Source organism: Boleophthalmus pectinirostris, unplaced genomic scaffold, assembly GCF_026225935.1.
Source record: "Boleophthalmus pectinirostris isolate CB_2022bp ecotype Guang Dong unplaced genomic scaffold, ASM2622593v1 HiC_scaffold_5, whole genome shotgun sequence".
NCBI lineage: Eukaryota > Metazoa > Chordata > Actinopteri > Gobiiformes > Gobiidae > Boleophthalmus > Boleophthalmus pectinirostris.
In genome coordinates, this window is record NW_026571404.1 from 31659188 (window position 1) to 31678482 (window position 19295).

Consider the following 19295-nt stretch of genomic DNA (forward strand, 5'->3'; position numbering starts at 1 on the left):
AAGTTACACAATGCAACTTTAATAATGTGATCTTCAAAAGTCCAAAAGTTCACTTTTGTAACGCGTCCAGGAGACTTGACAAAAAGACTGAAATATGAACTGACAAACTAATACCAGAGTCATTTCAGAGCATGTTTGTACAAATCTACAGATCAGCTTTCAGGCAGAACAAGACAGGATTTCAGTTGCTTCAAAAATGCCATCCTTTACGTTTTGCAACTCTAGATTTAGATTATATTACTTTGCCTGGAATGTTCCACAGCATACGGTTTAAATCTGTTTTTCAAGCTATTTTTACACCTGTAATTGGGTGTTTAATGCCATACTGTGGGATATTACAGACAAAGCAAAAACATTTTCATACAGACAAACAAGTTTTGTATTAGTAATTGCTTAGGAGAGGAGGTGAGCAGTGCATTACTGTAATTGTACAGTCATGGGCAAATTACAAAAAAGGTGGCAGGTATTCATTCTAAAAAAGTCACATTCATGGAACCTTTCCTGAAGAGCTTTAGAATGATCTTGAGCCGTATCAGAACAAGTATAAGAGCACATAGACTAGTACACGCCCATGGACCACTATGGAACCTACCTGGACCACTGAGGGATTACAAAGATATAAGACTACATGGGAATATAAAAGAAAGTACTATGATTTAATGTTGAAAATTACATTCTATTGTCTAAAGAAAGAGTGTTTTTATTATTTATTATCATTGTGGTATCAGAATCGGTATTAAGAATCATGCTTATTCTTGAGTACTGAAACAAGCTTAACATTTCTGTATCGTGCCAACACTAATTTTAATGCAAATTAAGTGTTCGAGTGGTACTTTTACTTTGCCATGCAGTAGAATTCTTTCTCGTTGCTTGAATTATAAACACCGCACGGCATCAAGTAATTCTTTCTGGAGCCTCCATCATCTATTATTGTCAGTATTGTCAACATTTTTCATGCTTTTGACATCGTGCATTTTTAACATTCTTGGAAGATGATGTTGTTTTCTCCTCATTAAATATACATTCTTGGGCTAACAGGTGCAAGGCGGAAGAAGAATGACCTGGTTGAACTGAAGAGCTGCTTTTTAGATAAGGACTCACCAAGCACAGACAGAGCAGTGCAGTCTGTTTATGGTAGTGGGAGATGATATAGTAAATCACAGCATAAACCAGGGGCCCATTTATGCTGCAACGGAACACAAAAAATCCCAATAACATCTGAGCTATTCGACTAACTAGCGTAGCTGCGTGGCCATGTTGGTATCATCATCCATACTGAGACATATAATTGAGTTTATCTTGAATGTGCAGAAATAAAACTTCAGACCAATTTCAGAGCTTGGCAATTTCATGGACAGCGTCATTTTTACAGGGCAAAAAAGGCGTCGATTTGGCTTCATAAGACAAAGTAAATTGGATTTGCCATGCACGAAACACTCTAATGTAGTGGAAAGGAAATAGACAACTCCTCCATTTGTGATGATCCCAGCAGACGTCTAATTGTCCCGGGGTATTTGTGAGTCGTATTAGGATTCCAGTGGGCTATTTTGGTAACTACATCACAGTCATGCTAATCTGGTTTGTGCTTTGGAGAAATGATTGCATAAATACAATACACTGCAATCCGGGAATGTCACATGGAGACGTATTAAAGTGGGACTAAACACGTAAACTCCTCCCACAAACACATTTCAAATAGAGCAGCTAAACTGGGCAGTGCCTGTGGATTAAAGGTGTGTTGTTTAACTTTTCTGGTGGAGGGCCCGTCACTTGCTTGTTTCTATGAAGATGTCATTGCTCTGTCTGAAATGTTCCACAGTATGACATTAAACAGCTCTACCTCATATTTATTCAATTACAGGCAGTTTTATAGCTCAAAACTACCTAAAAAAACAGGCATTCTGACAGACAGCAGGATTACTTCTCCACAGATCTGACTTGTAACTTCGCCTGGTTTGATCTTCATGAAGATAGAAAGGTTTAATGCCATACTGTGAAACATTCCAGACAAAGCAATAACATCTCCAGGAAGAAAAGTATTTGACGTGCCCCCCACAGAAAAGTTACACAATGCACCTTTAAAGAAAACAGAGAGGAGGAACTAAAGAAAATATGAGGAATAATGTGACTTGGTATTCACATTTTAAACTTTCCTTTGATTTGTTTTTAATTTTGACATCTTTATTGTTTGTTTATAACTTTTGTGTTATCAAGACTTTTTCTCTAAATCAAGTTTGAGATTAAAGTATCATGACAACACAAGTTGCAATATCAAAATTATTACATTAACATTTGCAGTATCAAATGGTCAGCTTTGTGGTCTAAATGCATTATTTTGTTGCAGCTTTGAACTAAATAGACCATTTCTTGTTCTACTTAGTTATTATACATATGTTTGTGGGTTTTTTGTTTTTTTTAATTGAAGGCTTCCCTTTTTCCCTGTAGTGGCTGTAATGGGGGCAGGCTTTTGTGATGTCACCAACTACTTGAAATTGCAATGGCCACGGGAGGCAGCACACACTTAAAATTTAGGTGTTCTGACTAGAAAACTACAATGACCTTATTTGCACTAAAATTTTCACAAAATGACTAGGAATATTAGATAATACTATTAAAACATACTAAATATACAGAGTTTGGTAGTGAAAAAGTGGATTTAGTGGTTAGTTAACTTATTTCACATTCGATTTTTGAATTTTGAAGTAAGGAATAGGGCATTTTGTCACATTTTATAACTTATTTTTAAGGCATTACAGAGCTATTTTCTTGTTACCAAATCAGCTGCAAATGGGGAAAGGGAATGTTTATCTTGAATCAAGTTATCAAGTTAAATGTTTTTACTCCAAAGGAAAGCCTTTGAACTAAAAAAAAAAAAAAAAAAAAGCATCTTGAAAGTCAGAAAACCAGTTAATCATCTGGGATAAGAGATACAAAAAAAAAAAAAAAAAACCCTACTAAAGGTAAAGGTGCATTGTGTAAGTTTTCTCTGGAGATGTTATTGCTTCATTTGGAATGTTTCACGGTATGGTATCTTTCTATCTTCATGGAGACTACACCAGACCAAGTTACAGATCAGGTCTATGGAGAGGCAACCCCAGAACACTTGTTTTTCTAGGTATTTTTGAGCTATAAAACCACCTGTAATTGAATAAATGTAAGGTAGAGCTGTTTAATGTCATACTGTGGAACTTTCCAGGCAGAGCAATGACATATCAATAGAAACAAGCAGGTGACAGACCCCCAGCAAAAAAAGTTACAAAATGCACCTTTAAGATGAACATTTTTCTCTCATCTTTATTTACTGTGTTTGTTTTGATCAAACACTAGAATTCATCAACGTGACGCACCCTGTATTATTAATGATATGAATGCTAGCACTCTGACACTACTGCAGATTTGTGAGCATGTATTTTCTCTTACGCAGGATTTGGTGCATTAGTGGAATGAAACGGCGGTTGCACCTGTCAGATTAAAGGGATTGAAGGTACGCCATTCTGTTATTTGTAGGCTAACTGTAGAATCTAACTGCCTTGTCATCCTGCCAAAAAGATTGAATGGAGGTATGCTAGGTATTTTTACTGGACGTCAAAAAGCCCCTGTCCTGAATCGCGCACGCTAGCCGCCTTTTACATTTACCCAGAGAATGAAAGTGAAATATTTATAGTGTGCTTGCTGCCTGTTGTGTTGTGCACTTGGTTGGTGTGTATCTCAGGTCGTGTATAGGGATGTAACAATATCCAAATCTCTCATTACGATAATTTTTTCGTAATGTATCTCATGGTATTTACTATATTTATTGCGATATTTTGTGAGGCTGACAAAATACAAAATATAATACTTTTTTTTTCCAAAGAATTAACATTTAAAAGTGCTTAAAGAGCCATTAAACACCCTCCCAAAACTTTACTCTGCCCATAAGCAAAATCTGAAAAATCCTCTAGAGTGGGCAGGTGACTGGCGGGTTGGGGGGAGTGGGTGTGGGGCGGGCTCTGGAGTGATGATTGACAGCCGACTGCCATAACAATTCTACATGGCGCAGACTGGTGCGCTTCAGACTTTGAAACGGAGTGGACATTTGTGCTTGGATTACGCCGTTTCCCTTTTCTCCAGACACGGTGGGACATCGTGTTGACCAGCGGTGCCAGGTAGGGGCGGAGCTAAGAGGGGCTCTTCACGTACCGCCCATAGACTGTTAGTTGATCCTAAAAAGGGCGGTACAGACATGGCTTTTGACCCAATTATCCGATTTTTAACAAATATGCACTAAAATGCCAAAAAAAAAAAAAGGCTAGGGATAGGTATACATTTCTATTTTAGATCCATTTACACACTAATCAGTAGAAAAAGTGATTTTGGTGTTTAGTGACCCTTTAATAACAATTACTTCTTGATGTAGTTAGAGGTGCATTGCATAACTTTCCTGGTGTTGTCTGTCACCTGCTTGTCTTAGAAATGTTATTGCTTTGTCTAGGATGTTCCATGGTAGAGATTAAACCTATCTATCACGAGGGAGACAACTATAAGCTACTTTGCAGGTCAGATCTATGGAGAGGCAATGCTATTCACAAAAAGAATTACTGTATTTTTGAACAATAGAAACAGCCGTAATAAATAAATGCTAGACAGTTGTGTTTAATGTCATATCATGGGGAAAGAAAAAGTCCTATTTTATGTTATGCTGCTTTGATTATTACTTGCAAAATTAATATTCAATGTGGCATTCTCAGAGGAATGGGCAAGTCATTTTTAATTTAGACCCATCTATGAAATGTGAAAAGCCTATAAGTGCATCATTGGCTGTGGTATAAGCATCAGCTAGATAATTCCCAAAACAGTTGCACTTATTTTCACTTTCAATTTGGTTCAGATGTGGCCGTTATCCCGTTGTTGTGTATTGCAGGAGTTGGGGTTCTGGGTGGTGGTGGCCGAAGCTGTAAACACAAACAAAATCAACATTCGTGCTGGATTTTCTGTATCTCATAAATAGGCAGAGAATAACACATAGCAATATTGACCTTTTGAAATATGGCTAGGCTAGAGCTGCGCAATATAGTGATAAAAATCCAATCGTGGTTTAATTTAATGCAGCTCTTGGCTCACACAGGCACTTTTTCCCACTCACTCCTATTGGTCAACTTCCTTATGGCTCTGAGTGAATGACAGTTGGAATTAACCAATTATAATGAAGCATGAACTCTCAAAACAAGCAGATGACTCTACTTACAAGTTAAAGGCATTATAAAGATGCAGCATGAATCGCAATGCAATCGAAATTGTGATCTGGCTTAAAGTTGCATTGTGTAACTTTTCTGGTGTTATTGCTTTGTAATGTTTTACCTTCATATGTAAAACCTTTTTCATCTTCATGGAGACCAAATCAGACCAAGTTACAGGTCAAATCTATGGAGAGCTCACAGTCAGAATGTCAGTTTTCCTGGGTATTTTTGAGCAGTAAAACAATCTGTAATTGAAGGTAGCGCTGTACATCGTCATGAGTATCACAGAAATGAGCAGATGACCGACCCACAACCAAAAGGTTACATAGTGCACCTTTAAAGAAACTTGTGAGATAAATTTTCTGCCATTACCCACCGTCCACCATTATGCTAGGCTAATTATTGACTAAAATTAAAAAATAAAATGTGAACGTTGTGCATCTTTGAAATGAATGAAAAACACTCAAATTGAACCAGTAGTACAAGTTCAGAATATTTTCTACACAATATTTCAAACATAAATTTAACGCTATTTCCAAAACTTGTAATGAAAAAAAAAAAAAAAATAAAAAATACCTAGAAAAATGCTCAGTACAGGATCAATTTGGGGTGTAATTTTAAGAAGCATATACGCTATCAGCTCAAATGAGGATCTAGTTTAATTTTGGTAACATTAGGGCTATGGCTAGACTAGAGACTGTGTAAATGGACCAATAAGAAGTTTGTACGCGGGCTCTCCTGGCTCCTACCGACTTACACTGGGATATTGTTGTCCCTCTATCTGTAACTGCTGCTGTGAGCCTTGTCATTTTGGTCTTAAAATGTTCAGATTAACCTGCTCTACACAATCCTGTTTTTTTTTCCCGATATTGTGTCTGTGAAAAAATCCTATTCATTATACAGAGCCTGGCTCCAACTTTGCTCCTATAACTGCTAGCATCGTAAGCTTCATTTCAGTGGTGCTGGACACTATGGGTGACGTCACACTTGCATAGTCCAATTTTTCATACAATCTAAGGGCTAGACTAGAGTTTAGCTACAACATTTAGAATATAAGCTAACATCCAGATTTGTAGGCTCTTGTATTTTGTTAAGTAGTTTCAAAACAAAATACAGCAACTGGTATTTTGTTGAGGTGTCAAATTTAGAAACACATCCTCTATTGTTTCAGAGCTCATCTTATCAGGTAGCCAGCTGAATGCAAATTCTGACACCTAAAATAATGTGAGAAAGTCAAACCAAAAGATGCGCTGGCAAGCTTGTCAGTCTTGCAGAGTTAAAATGGGTTTTTCAAAAAGTCTTTCCACATTTTCCATGAGCCTGAAGCGGGACTGGTGCGAATAGAGTCATCAAACTCCCAGTGAAACATGCTCTATTTCCACAGTGTAACGGAGAGGGCTGCTGTTGCTACGACAGCCGGTTGAAATCAAAGCTCCTTCCGTTGGTGAATCCCGCGGGTCCATGCTCTAGCTTGCTCCTCTGATGTTTCTCCTCTCATCATCATCACCATCGTCTTCACCGGAGACACTGCTACCACCACGGATGGCCTTTAACACTTCATTACAAGCGGCTGACACAAACGGGCACACACAACGGTCTCCACAGAATCCAGAGAAGATTGTGTAAACGCCGGCAAATCCACGCGCACACAGGCCCCGAAATTACCTCCGGGAATTATGATCATTAAAAGAGATAGAGCACATTATGAAATGGATAGAGAGCTGGGGGCTGATGTTGGAGCTTTGATGTTAAACTGAGGAGAAAGTGAAGGTAGCGGATTACATCTGAATGTGAGGCAAGCGCATTCAGAGCTGTTAAAAACGGTCCATTTAGCTTGGCTGTTTCAGTAGTTAGCAACTTCTAGCTTTCTAAAGCAGTTGGAAAATTCAGCTGTCATTCTAGCCAAAGCCATTCATATAAAGACACTCTCTCTCCTATTCCACCAGCTATATGGTACGCAGCTAGGACTGTCATGATAATTACTATATATAACAATATTTTTGGGGTCAGTATTTATTGTGTTTACCATTACTAGAAAATTTGTGGTTATTTTTTGGCTATATGATAAAATTCAAGCCCTAAAAGTTTGAATTAATAGCTTCTATAACTCATTACAGATGCATACTAAGTACTAAGGTATTCTGCTATTTTTTTATTGTGGTTTTATTGAGTTTTTTAACAATATTGTAGATTTAGAATAGTTTTTTGTGGTTTGAATCTGCGCTTGTGTTGTGTGCTATATATATATCGAACTTCAAAATGTATTATTCTGTCAGTCCTATTCACAACCTCATGCATTTCAATTTAATCGCAGCAGCAGAACCACCAGCCACCTCAGCCTTGCCATTTTCTAAAGCAATTGAAAAATGCGGTCAGCTCTTATCTGTTATGGAAATCTTTAATGTTATACAGATGTTTAATGTTATACAAGGTCATGATCCTACAGTCAGACCCCCAGTTTCTTAACTGTTTACCTTAATCTTTGCTATTATCCTGTGTGATAGAGCACCCTGGCCTTGTGCTCCTTGTACAAGTACGCTGGTTTTGTTGATCCTGCGTTTGTAACCTGTCTCTCTGTATAAGTGCTGTGTCCCCATTGCATTATATTACACTCGGGACAGCCATTTCATATACAGGCACTCCCTCTCTCCATCTATCAGCTATACAATTCACAATCTCATCCACCTCAATGCAACTGCAGCAGAAGAACCATCAGCCACCTCAGCCTTGCCATTTTCTTCCAACATTTTTCACATCGCTGACCTGCAGAAGTCAAAGCACCAAAGTTTACTGCATAAAACGGATGCAAGATTAATCGCAATCGAAAAAGCAATTTGAATGGATGCAAATAGCAATTCTCAAAGACTACAATTATGAAGTACCATAATTTCCACCACAAACAACTAAATATCTTGTTGTATTCTGCATAAAAACTGCTAACTATAGTTAAGAACTGTACAAACATGTTCTGAAATGTGGTTCTTGTATGAGGCACAGTTTTGTCAGTTCATATTTCAGTATTTTTGTTATTCTGGGCTCGTTTAAATTGTGAACTTTGAACAGAACTCTATTAATAAAAGAAAAATCACAAATCTATGCTTGTCAAAAAAAATCACAAAAACAAGATATTTTTCCCCGAATAGATGCATTATAGCTTCTCACATTTTTCTCATGTGTCTGTCTCTACTGAATAAAATAGGTATGCAATGTTTACATAGTATTTCTATTTTTTTTCTTGTACTGAGATTAACTTCAAGAGGGTTTTGTTCACCGGCATCATGAATAACAAAACAATGTGTACGACAATAGCAACATAGTTAACATCTACCTGTATGGTGAATGTGTTGCACTTAGTAATTGACTAATGCACTTCAATTCCGACTAGGGATGAAACGATATCCAAATCTCTCGGTACGATACTTTCACGATATCCAAATCTCTCGGTACGATACTTTCACGATATGCATCTCATGGTATGATATTTATTGCGATTTTTAGTGGAGGGTAACAAAATGGTGAATATGCTACGTTTCTTTTTAAAATACCTCGATAAGACTTTGGTTCTGTCATAATCCAAAGACCTAAGATTTAACAGTTATTTCTTCATGTAGTCTGCACTGACAGGGAGCAAAGGATCATGGTCTATGTAGCTATTGCTGCACCATAGCTATTCATCTAAGAAAAAGAGACTTGTAATTCGATATACTGTGATGGTCCGTGATATTACTGTGAGACGATACGATATCACAATATTTAGGTTATTGTTACATCCCTAATTCCAATGCTACCTCAGTGAAATTCTCCACCTTAGTCTAAAACTTCAAAACTACAACTGCATGACATCACAAGGTGGAACAGAGCATTTTGAGCTTTGGACATACAGACTAATAATCAAGAATTACCCAAACGTGTGAATGAAAAGTCAGAACTCCTGATGTTTTTAAGGAGGTAACAGCATTATAACAGGGCTAAAAGCTCACAAGGGTCAACTTTGTGTAATGTAAGACCTTTAAAGAGAATTAATAATATCTACAGATTATTTGTAGCAACATAGGCTGAATAAACTCTACGGGAAACTCTGCTATCTTCTTCACTGCTATAGCTACTAGTAGATGAAGTTATTCCAATCTTATTACGAGTTGAATATGATAAGCAATAGGGATTGTACAAGATCTCATGAAACAAAATCACTAAAAGATTGTGCACACATGAGAAAAATTATCTCGTGAGATTTTTGCCAAGTGTTTACATTTGGATTAGGCAAAAAAAAGGTGTTGTTGAGTTACATCTCTTCCCATTCCAAAAAGCAGTACTAAAATGGAAACAAAAATATGAAATCAAAATCATTAGAAATTATGTTAAAATCTCGCCTTGTCTCGTTCTCGTGGACCCAATCTCATATCTTGTCTTGTCTTGTGGAAATTGTGTCTCGTACCATCCATAATAAGCAAAGTTTAAATAGTATCTCTAAAGATGACACATCTGTTCGTTTTGCAGCTTTTACAGCCTTATACTGTATATGCATTAGCTTGACACCGCTCACTTTGAATCCCACAACAATTCTGCCTCAATCTCCAACACCCACAGTCTCATTACCTCTCTAAGTACAGTCCCAAAGGGCACAGCCATACTTTTTGACTAATCGCAGCCATGCACTTAACCCCTTTTCTGCACAATCACCTTCACACTTCAGGGAAGGGCAATATAAGTAGAGATGACTTACGATCAAAAAGTGTGTAAACTCCCTCATTCGTCCAGGTAGAATCCATCAGTTTAGAACTGAAGCAGCAGCTTGGATGAGCTGCGAAATGTATTCGACCAAAACAAACTTTCGTCCATCTGACAAATTGTATTTCGCCTTTGTTACAGTCAAAAACAACATCGTCTCCTTAGGAATGGTCATTAAATAGTAATGTAACAATAACCAATATATTGCGATATCTCATCATCAAAAGTCTCACAATAACATCATGGGCCATCACAATATATCTAATTACATAAGTCTCTTCGGTTAAATGACTAGTTATAATGCAGCAATATAGATTTTTAAAAATCTTAATTTTTTGAATTATGACAAAACCAAAGTCTTGTCAAAGCATTTTAGAAGGGAAAAAGTAGCATATTCATATTTTGTTAACCTCCACAAAATATCCCAATAAATACCGTACTGTGAGATATATATTGTGAAAATATCATACTGAGAGATTTGGATATAGTTACATCCCTATCATTAAACAGCCTGGTTCACCACCTTGCTTCAGAAGACATGTTGTTCTCCTATTGGTAGGTTTCAGGTGACATCACAGCATTCTAAAATGCTAAATTATATTGTAATATACTGAGATCTTGAGTTTAGTTAATAATGAAAAATATCTGGTTCAACATTTGTGAATTTACACTTTTGGATATTTTATGACAAAGTATAATTTAATCAGTAGGGATGTAACAATATCAAAATCCCTCAATACGATATTTTCACGATATGCAGCTCACGGTTCAATATTTATTGCATTATTTTGTGTTTTTTCACTTACAAACTTGTAAATATGCAACTTTTTTTTCTTTTTGAAGTCTTGGAAAGCCTTTGGTACTTTTATAATATGAAGAATTAAGATTTTGAAATGTTTACTAACAGTTCTTTCTTCATGCAGTCTGTCTTGTTATTTTAATAGATCCATGGTCTGCACTGACAACACCAAAGGATCATGGTCTTTGTAGTCCTCTTTTTTTTTTTATCTAGTGGTGTACCATGGCAAGGCAAGGCAAGTTTATTTGTATAGCACAATTCAAACACAAAGTAATTCAAATAGACTTGTAACTTGATATATTGTGATGGCCTTCGATATTATTGTGAGACTTTTGAAGATTCAATAGCACAATATTTTGGTTATTGTTACATCCCTAGTAATCAACAGGGAAATCTGGCCCTTGCCCCCGACATCTTCACATTATAGAATCTGAAAACCAACAGCAGCCCTAAGACAATTACTCCATCTCCAATCCAATAACAGTAGCCATCACATGCTACAGCAAGCGCCACCAGATCAATTAAAACTCATTCAAATGGATTCACATGGAATATAATCCGGCCTTGCAGTTCAAATCCTATTGTGATCATTAGTAATCATTTCCCAGTGCTGGAGGCATAGATTCATCTATAGGTTTACAGACACCAGCCATTTATCCTCATTGCATACCCAGCAGGTTTTAATCAATCCAATGAAACCCAGTTGAATCAGTGTACTAGGCTAGCACTATAGGCCCTCAATCAATCAGCCCCCCCCCCAATGTTTAATAGTTTAATTCTCTTGTTTGAGGATCCTCCAGAGAGCAAAGTGAAAGCAGGTCTGTGGTAAGCTATATTAAGGCCAAAGTGATGGAGAGGGTCTGTGCTACTGTTATTGCAGCAGGTTCGCAACATTAATTGCTGGTAATTAACAAGGATCTATCACCAAGGAAACGGGGAGGAGATAGGAAACTAGAGCTAATTATAATGATATGTTTGCAAATCATGTTTTAATTAATTTTTGTTCATGTCTTCTGAAAAATAGAGGGAATATATTTCAGGCTAGTTATTTAGGTTAGGATAGGGTGCTGTGTCTCCATTAAATAACATTAACAAGTTGTTTTTGACTTTTAGAATATAGCCTTAAATCGATTTATAACACAGTGGTCAAACTAATTGTGAATAGCCATAATATGATGTTTATTTCTGAATCAATTATCAAATTTTAGCGTAAAGTTTTCATCCCATGATTCGCCTTTAGAACCATGGATTCTCACATCGTGTAAACAAGCTTTTTCTATTGTTGGTAGCTAGGGAGGTAGGCTAACTTGTTATTTCCATACTCATTTACGTGTTGTACCAAACTAAACAGGTTTTAACCCCTTACACGTGGGTTAGCAGCCTATTGCAAGCACTAAAGAGACTTTTTGTCAAACATGTAATATCGTAATTAACTTATCAAGCGTTATTTAGTTTGCACTTGTAAGTTTTGTTTTTTCCTTTAGCAGGCGAGTCTTTTAGAAAGACATTAAACTAAGTGTGTAAAAGTGTCCATTCTGGGTCTGTTCCATGGCGCCCGTCCCCGTCAGCTCATCTTACTGCATTACCTCGCATCTCTATCGACACGGCGGACTTACGTCTCTGAAGCGATTCCAGTGCTTGATCTTGCGGCTGTACTGTGAAATGGTGGACAGCCACTGCTCGTCTTCCATGAAATTCCCCGTCTTATCCGCTTCTTTGACGCTCTTCGCATCGGTCTGGTGGCTGGAGCCCACCAGCATCACCAGCGGGACGAGAAGGCACACGATATCCGTCATTTCCACCATGGCCGCGGTCAAAAACACTTGTGAACGCTCGGGCTGTCGCTGTTCCTCTGCTGCTGGAGGAGGGAGAGAGGAAGGATGCTGAGGCTGTGATAAAACTACCAACTGATTAGCCTATAGGAGCGCACTGCTGCGGGGAGAGCGCGCAGAGAGCGGAGAGGCGGGGAGGGGAGGGCTCACGGGCCGGGGAAGGTACGGACCCACGGTACGGACCAATGCTACGGACCTACGGTATGGACTGCAGGTGAGGCTGGACGCTGTGGGACAGACAAACTGTAGGTTTTAAACTAAATAAGCACCACAAGTAGGCTGAACTATTCCAGATTTAGCACATATGTGGTCAGAGATGGTGCAAGTAGACGTTATAATAGTCTACAAACACCCTTATCTAACATTTCAGCACAATGCAAATTAATGGAATAATGATTTTGTATTCCATTTCATCAGGCCTATCCCCGGGCTTAGCCTTCTAGGATTTTTCATACGACAAAATGCAAGTAACTTTATGAATTTATTATCTCTATTCATAAACTCAGTGTATTTGCATAGACCTTTTTAATCTTTTTCCTGTATCTTTAAAGGATTTATGAGGCTATAGAAAAATAAACAGATGCAAAAGGATTAAGAATATCATTTTTCACTTTCTGCTGATTAATATTGATTTTTCAGGATCGCAGAGATACAGAAGAGGAGGGACGGTGCTGTTGTTGATGTAGCAGAAAATGCGCAGGTGTAAGTGAGAAGTGTAATGCTGTGCTGTATATATACAGCCCGTGTCCCACTAAGCCACCGAGGCAGCAGGTAGAGCCTCTGAAAGTGGAGCAGCTAACAGCGTGGCAGCTATAATCAAGTTCATTAATTACCCCTGGACTACTTCTGCTATTTATGTCAGGAAAATACAAACAAGTCTACAGTAAACTTCATAGTTTAGGCCTATATATCTTGCACAGGAGAGAATGGGAACAATTTTATTAGTTTATTTTTAATCATTTTGTGGGTATGGATTATACAGGGTGTCAGCTAAAGTTGCTAATTATACTTTTTTTTTTTTTATGTCAGATGCCCTTCCATGCAGATGTGTCTTGCCCAAGGATACAATGTCAATGTGATTTTAGACTTTAGATTGTCTGCTTCTATCAAAAATAGTAGTTATATATTTAGTTATATTCAGGATTAAGTCAATGCATTTTTAAAAATATATTTAAATTGTTATAGGTGCAGTCATTTCATTGACACATGTTTGAGTAACCCTTTATAGGTGTGTCTACATCTCCAAAGCTCAAAATGCTCTGTTCCACCTTGTGATGTCATAAGGTGAAAGAGTTTTTTGTTCAGTAGAGATTGGCATTCTCACTGCTGAAATTATCCTAATTAATCTAGTGAAGGATTATGAAGTTTAAAAACACAGTGGAGCACTTCTTGTATTACACATGACTTCACAAGGTAAAAAAAAAGGTGTTTTCCATTTGAGCCATTTTAATCTTAAATATGCAGGATTTGTGTGTTAAACATGTGTGAATGAAACAAAACACAACTCCGTGTATGTTTATGATGAGGAAACAACATCATAACATAGATCAGAAAATACCATGATATGGGCCATTTAAATAAAGATTTCCAAGATGACCATAAAGGAGATTGGATGTAGTGAGAGAAAGAAAAAAATCACCAACACACAGAACAGGAATCAATATTAGCATATCGCTGTAATGAGTGAATGTTATATCTCTGTATGAAATTCAATTCTCGATAAATTCTATGACAACAAATCAATACAGTCCAGGGTCCCTCTAGTGTTGTGATGGTCTATAGATACTGCCCCGGTGTATTCTGGGAAGGGAAGCCTGCCATGTTATCTCACACTCTGTGTTTCTCCTCTGCCTTTCCCGTCTCTCCCCTGGGAAACACAGACAGTGACAGCTCCTAACTGGAAAGCTGCACTATGACACCATCTGTGCCAATAACCTCTGAAGTATAAAACATTTACTATGAGGGGATGTAGTATTGGATAAATTCATTGCATAATTAGATTTTCAATACAATACATTCAACAAAAAATTATGTTTTGATTGCAGGATTCTGTTGGTGGAAGAAGTACTCAGTTTTGTTACTTAAAGGGGCATTGTGTAACTTTTCAGCTGGGGGTCTGTCACTGTCTTTTTTCTATGGAGATGTCATTGCTCTGCTTCACATGGGCCACAATATGACACAATATCCACAATATGATATTAAACAAATCTACCTTACATTTATTCAATTACAGGTGGTTTTATAGCTCAAAAATACCTAGAAAAACAGGCATTTTGAGTGTGAGCAGGGTTGCCTCTCCACAGATCTGACCTGTAACTTCTGGTCTGGTTTGGTCTCCATGAAGGTAGAAAGGTACTTTACTTGGCTATACTATACTTTACCATGCTGTGAAATATCCCAGACAAAGCAATAACATCTCCATAGTGAAAAACATTTGACGGACTCTCCACCAGAAAAGTTACATAAAGCAGCTTTGAAGAGTAAAAAGATTCTGAGATCGAATAAAGCTTCAAATGTTATGATTTTGCTAAAATTTTTGTGTTGAATTTTGTCCAACATAAACAAATGAATCTATATATTTTTTCCTAGCTGTTTTTATTTGTATATTTTTGTTTTTGTGTTTTCAAAAATGTAGAGTAGGAAGTACTCTCTCTCAAATGTAGTAAAAGTAAAAAGTATCCATTTTAAGACTTACTTAAAGGTACATTGTGTAACTTTTCTGGTGGAAGGTCCGTTAAATGCTTTTTTTCCTGGAGATGTTATTGCTTTGTCTGGAATGTTTCAAAGTATAGCATTAAACCTCTTTATCTTCATGGAGACCAAAAGAGTCCAAGTTACAGGTTAGATCTATGGAGAGGCAACCCCACTCGCAGTTAGAATGCCTGTTTTTCTGGGCATTTTTAAGTCCTGAGAGAGCAATGACATACCTATGGAAACAAGTAGGTAACGGATCCACAACCAAAAAGTTACACGGTGCACCGTTAAAAAATATTGGCCTCTAGAACGTCGTGATGTCTTCTGAAACCTGGCCATACTTTTTGGAGCCAGCATGTCTGACTTCTTCATCTTCTAACACCTCCAGCCAAAAGTAGAAAAATACTATACTTACAGATTGTGAATGCAGAGAAAGGGAAGGGGAAACATACCAGCCACCCATGTCTCTCTTATTATAACCCGATGAAAAGGACCAAAATGGCGACGTAATTTTAGAGCCAAGGCCATGGGGAGTTTCAGGTAATCTCTTTGGGAAATCTTGAGAAAATGTCCACCGTCTGTCAGTCAAAGTGTGGTCCGCTGTGTCTAACGGAGGACAAATTGAGCTTTGCGTTATCTGGCATGGCTTCAGGGTGGGGACAATACAAAGATCAGATGATACAAAACACATGTCAACAGAAAAATACGCGTGGAATGCTAGCTCCGAAGATGATATTTGTCAGCTTAGGGCAACTTCGTATCAATCACCAATGCTATTTTATATGCTTCAAACCCAGGTGTCGAGTTATATATTTACAGTAGGGCTTTTGTTTGTCTAATAATGCTTTTTTTTGCCTTTGTATGTAGGTTACAGAGACCAGATTTTCAAAATGAAAAACTGGGTCATGCTCAGCTTGGGGTGGCTGGTAATAATAAAATTGCAAAAGTGTCCGTAATTAAAGGTGCACTACAACCTGTTGGTTTTTGGTCTCCCGCCTGCTTGTTTTGATGGATATGTATGACATTAAACAGCTCCACTTTAGATTTATTAAATTACAGGCGATTTCATAGCTCAAAAATACCTACAAATATTTGACCTGTAACTTGGCCTGGTTTGGTCTCCATGAAGATAGAAAGGTTTAATACCATACTGTGAAACATTCCAGACAAAACATTAACATCTCCACAAAAAAAAAAAACATTTGACGGACCCTCCACCGGAAACGTTACACAATGCACCTTTAAGGAAAATTATTATGTGCTCGGACCATTCATGATTCATTCACGGTTTACTTGTGAGACAATATATAATCTGAGAGAATTTTGCATTTTTTCAAACACATTTTTCTGTATTTTGGCTAAACAAATTACAGTATTTGTCCCTCTTTACTGTTAGTGGGAATCAGATTGGACAAACAGAAGGACACCAGGGGCATTTCTTGTATAAAACTTGGACAAATCACTGGTTTTGTATAAATCTACTGAGACAAGGACACAGGTAAATAAAAAACTTAATTTCATGTCATTTTGTGTCAATGTACTATCATCTTGACAGAGACAAGCAGGTGGTGGACCCCTATGAAAGTTACATAATGAACCTTTAAATTCCTACTGTTTACTTCTTACTAAATTTACTTGAAAAAAAAAAAAAGCTAAATAGACAGCCTACCTACAACCCAAAATATTTATTTATTTATTTTTATTTTAGAACAGGGTGGGCAATTATTTTTTCCATGGGGCTACATGAGAAACAGAAAATATTGTTGAGGGCTGGGCCAAAATGCTTAACTCAATTCTGCATAATATTAATTGTATTTCTTTATAAAATGCAGTAAAAAGCATTGTTTTGATGAGCTGATAAGACTGTTAAGAATTTATGCTATGACTAAGCAATGAAAAAGTGAGGATGCCTTGCAAAAAATATAATTAAAAAACACCTCTAAAATAAAAGCAATGCAGCTTTAGTCCATGCATGAGGTAAAATTATAAAATATGTTTATTTTGTAATTCCAAATTAGCTGAAATGGGCCAGTCAGAGTCAAACAAAGGGCCGTATGAGGCCCGGGAGCTGGACAATGCCCAGGTCTATTTTAGAATATAATCAACTTCATCTTTGCACTGTTTTCCTTATGATCTCTTATATAAAGCTGAGATACTCTATATTTGTATTACTATATTTCTGTACATTTATTTAATTATGCCTTATTTGACACCAGTCCATTGCTATTTTTGGTACCATTTATGTTTTTTTTCTCTTTGTTATTATAATACATTGTGACGTGTGAGCTACTGTGTCCAAATAATTTCCCTTATGGATCATTAAAGTTTATCTAAGTCTATCATAAGAAAGTCAATGTACATTCACAATGTAATCTTGTGTAAAGCACTTTTGTTGACTGTGCTGTTTTCAAAGTGCTCTATAAATAAAGTTGGTTGCGAATTAACTAATTATTTTTCACAACGCCTAAATGTAAATAAGAAACTACTTCAGTACAGCGCGTGTGAGTCATAACCCACAACCCAATTTAATTTAGTTCTGAAAAACAGTCCGGCAGAAGTGTCCACAGAGTCGTGATTAATTCAGAAGCAAAGAGAAAACATAAGATAGAAAGAAGTACACATCCTTAATAATGCATGTGCTTCTAAAATGAGACACGGCTCCACTCAGAGAGACAGGGCAAGTCATGGGAGGTCTACTTATAAATTATTATAAACAGTTTTTTTTTTTTTTTCTCATGTGCTTACACTTAATTTGCATAAGTAAATATTGGGCCAAGTATTCACTCTAGTGCTTTTTGTTGGATGTGTCTACTCAAAGAATTCTGACTCCAAGTAGCAAAATAAAATACAAGTGTAATTCAGGATTCGCAAAGTGTATTCATAGGTTTTAAACTACGGCAACAGTTCTCCATTGTTTTAGGAATTGAGCAGTTCAAATCAATATTGTACCTTGAATTGGGAAAGCATGGTGTGGTAATCTGTCTGTGCAAATTAAAAACTGACAACTGCACCTCGTCCACATGGTGTATGAACAGGAGCCCCTCTTCCAGCAGAGCATCTACGAGCAGGCCACTCTGCGTCATGCCAGTAAGATCCTGACTGACCCTCTGCGCGCTCTGTTCTCGGAGTACGAGTTTCTACGTTCAGGGAGAAGGTTCACGACTCCGCTGTTGCATGTTTAGTAGGCTACTAAATAAGTTATTGAAATAGGTAATCAGCATACTCCACTGCACTTAATTATGGACTGATGAATTGTAATTTACTTGTGTTTTTAATGTATTCTGTACTTAATAGACAATGTTTTTTTTTTTTATCTATTACACAGCATTGATGGCTGCACGGGTGGATAGATAAAGACAAATTTCTCACTTGTGGGGCAATAAAGATCTTGAAGGTCCAATACAAAGATAGCAGTTATCAGTTTTGCACATCTAAACCATGGTGTTTCATGTTTACAGCTTAAAGGTTCACTAGATAACTAACTTGAGTAGGGTCCACCACCTGCTTTGCCTGGAATGTCCAACAGCATGGCACTAAACCAATCTCATGTCACTGTGAAGACAACAGGTCAAGTTACAGGTCAAATTTTTGGAGAGGCGACCCCCTTTTCTTTTTTTTTTTGTGGTATTTACAAGCAATAACAACACCTACAGTATAACTGAATAAAACCATGGTCTCCTCATGTTTTGGACCCATATTTCAACTTAAGATCTCATTTGTGCACCACCATCAATGCTTGTCCCATATCTTAAATGCATAATAAATAAGTTTAATGCCATACAGTGGAACATCTCAGACAAAGCTATAACCATGGTCTCCTTGTGTTTAGGACCCATATTTCAACTTAAGGTCTCATCCTTGATATGGGCACTGTACCCCAAACAGTACTTTCTTCTCATAAAGACTATTAATAAACATAAAATATTTTTCAGGGACCAATGAAGGGTGTGAGGCAAGTAATAATAGCAAAAAATGTATAAAACTCTTAAGGTACTCATGTTTGCTGTTTATCAGGTTAAGTATTGC

The 19295-nt window shown here is 37.2% G+C and overlaps 1 protein-coding gene across 1 annotated transcript in view; it reads right to left on the reverse strand.

Annotated features, from left to right (window-relative positions):
* Nucleotides 1–12587, reverse strand: part of spock2 (SPARC (osteonectin), cwcv and kazal like domains proteoglycan 2) — a 91315-nt gene extending 78728 nt beyond the window's left edge. The window contains exon 1 of the mRNA XM_055162667.1: nt 12360–12587. Coding sequence (XP_055018642.1) covers nt 12360–12548 — 189 coding nt within the window. The 5' untranslated portion in view covers nt 12549–12587. The remainder of the gene's footprint in view (nt 1–12359) is intronic.
* Between the last annotated feature and the right edge of the window lie 6708 nt (nt 12588–19295).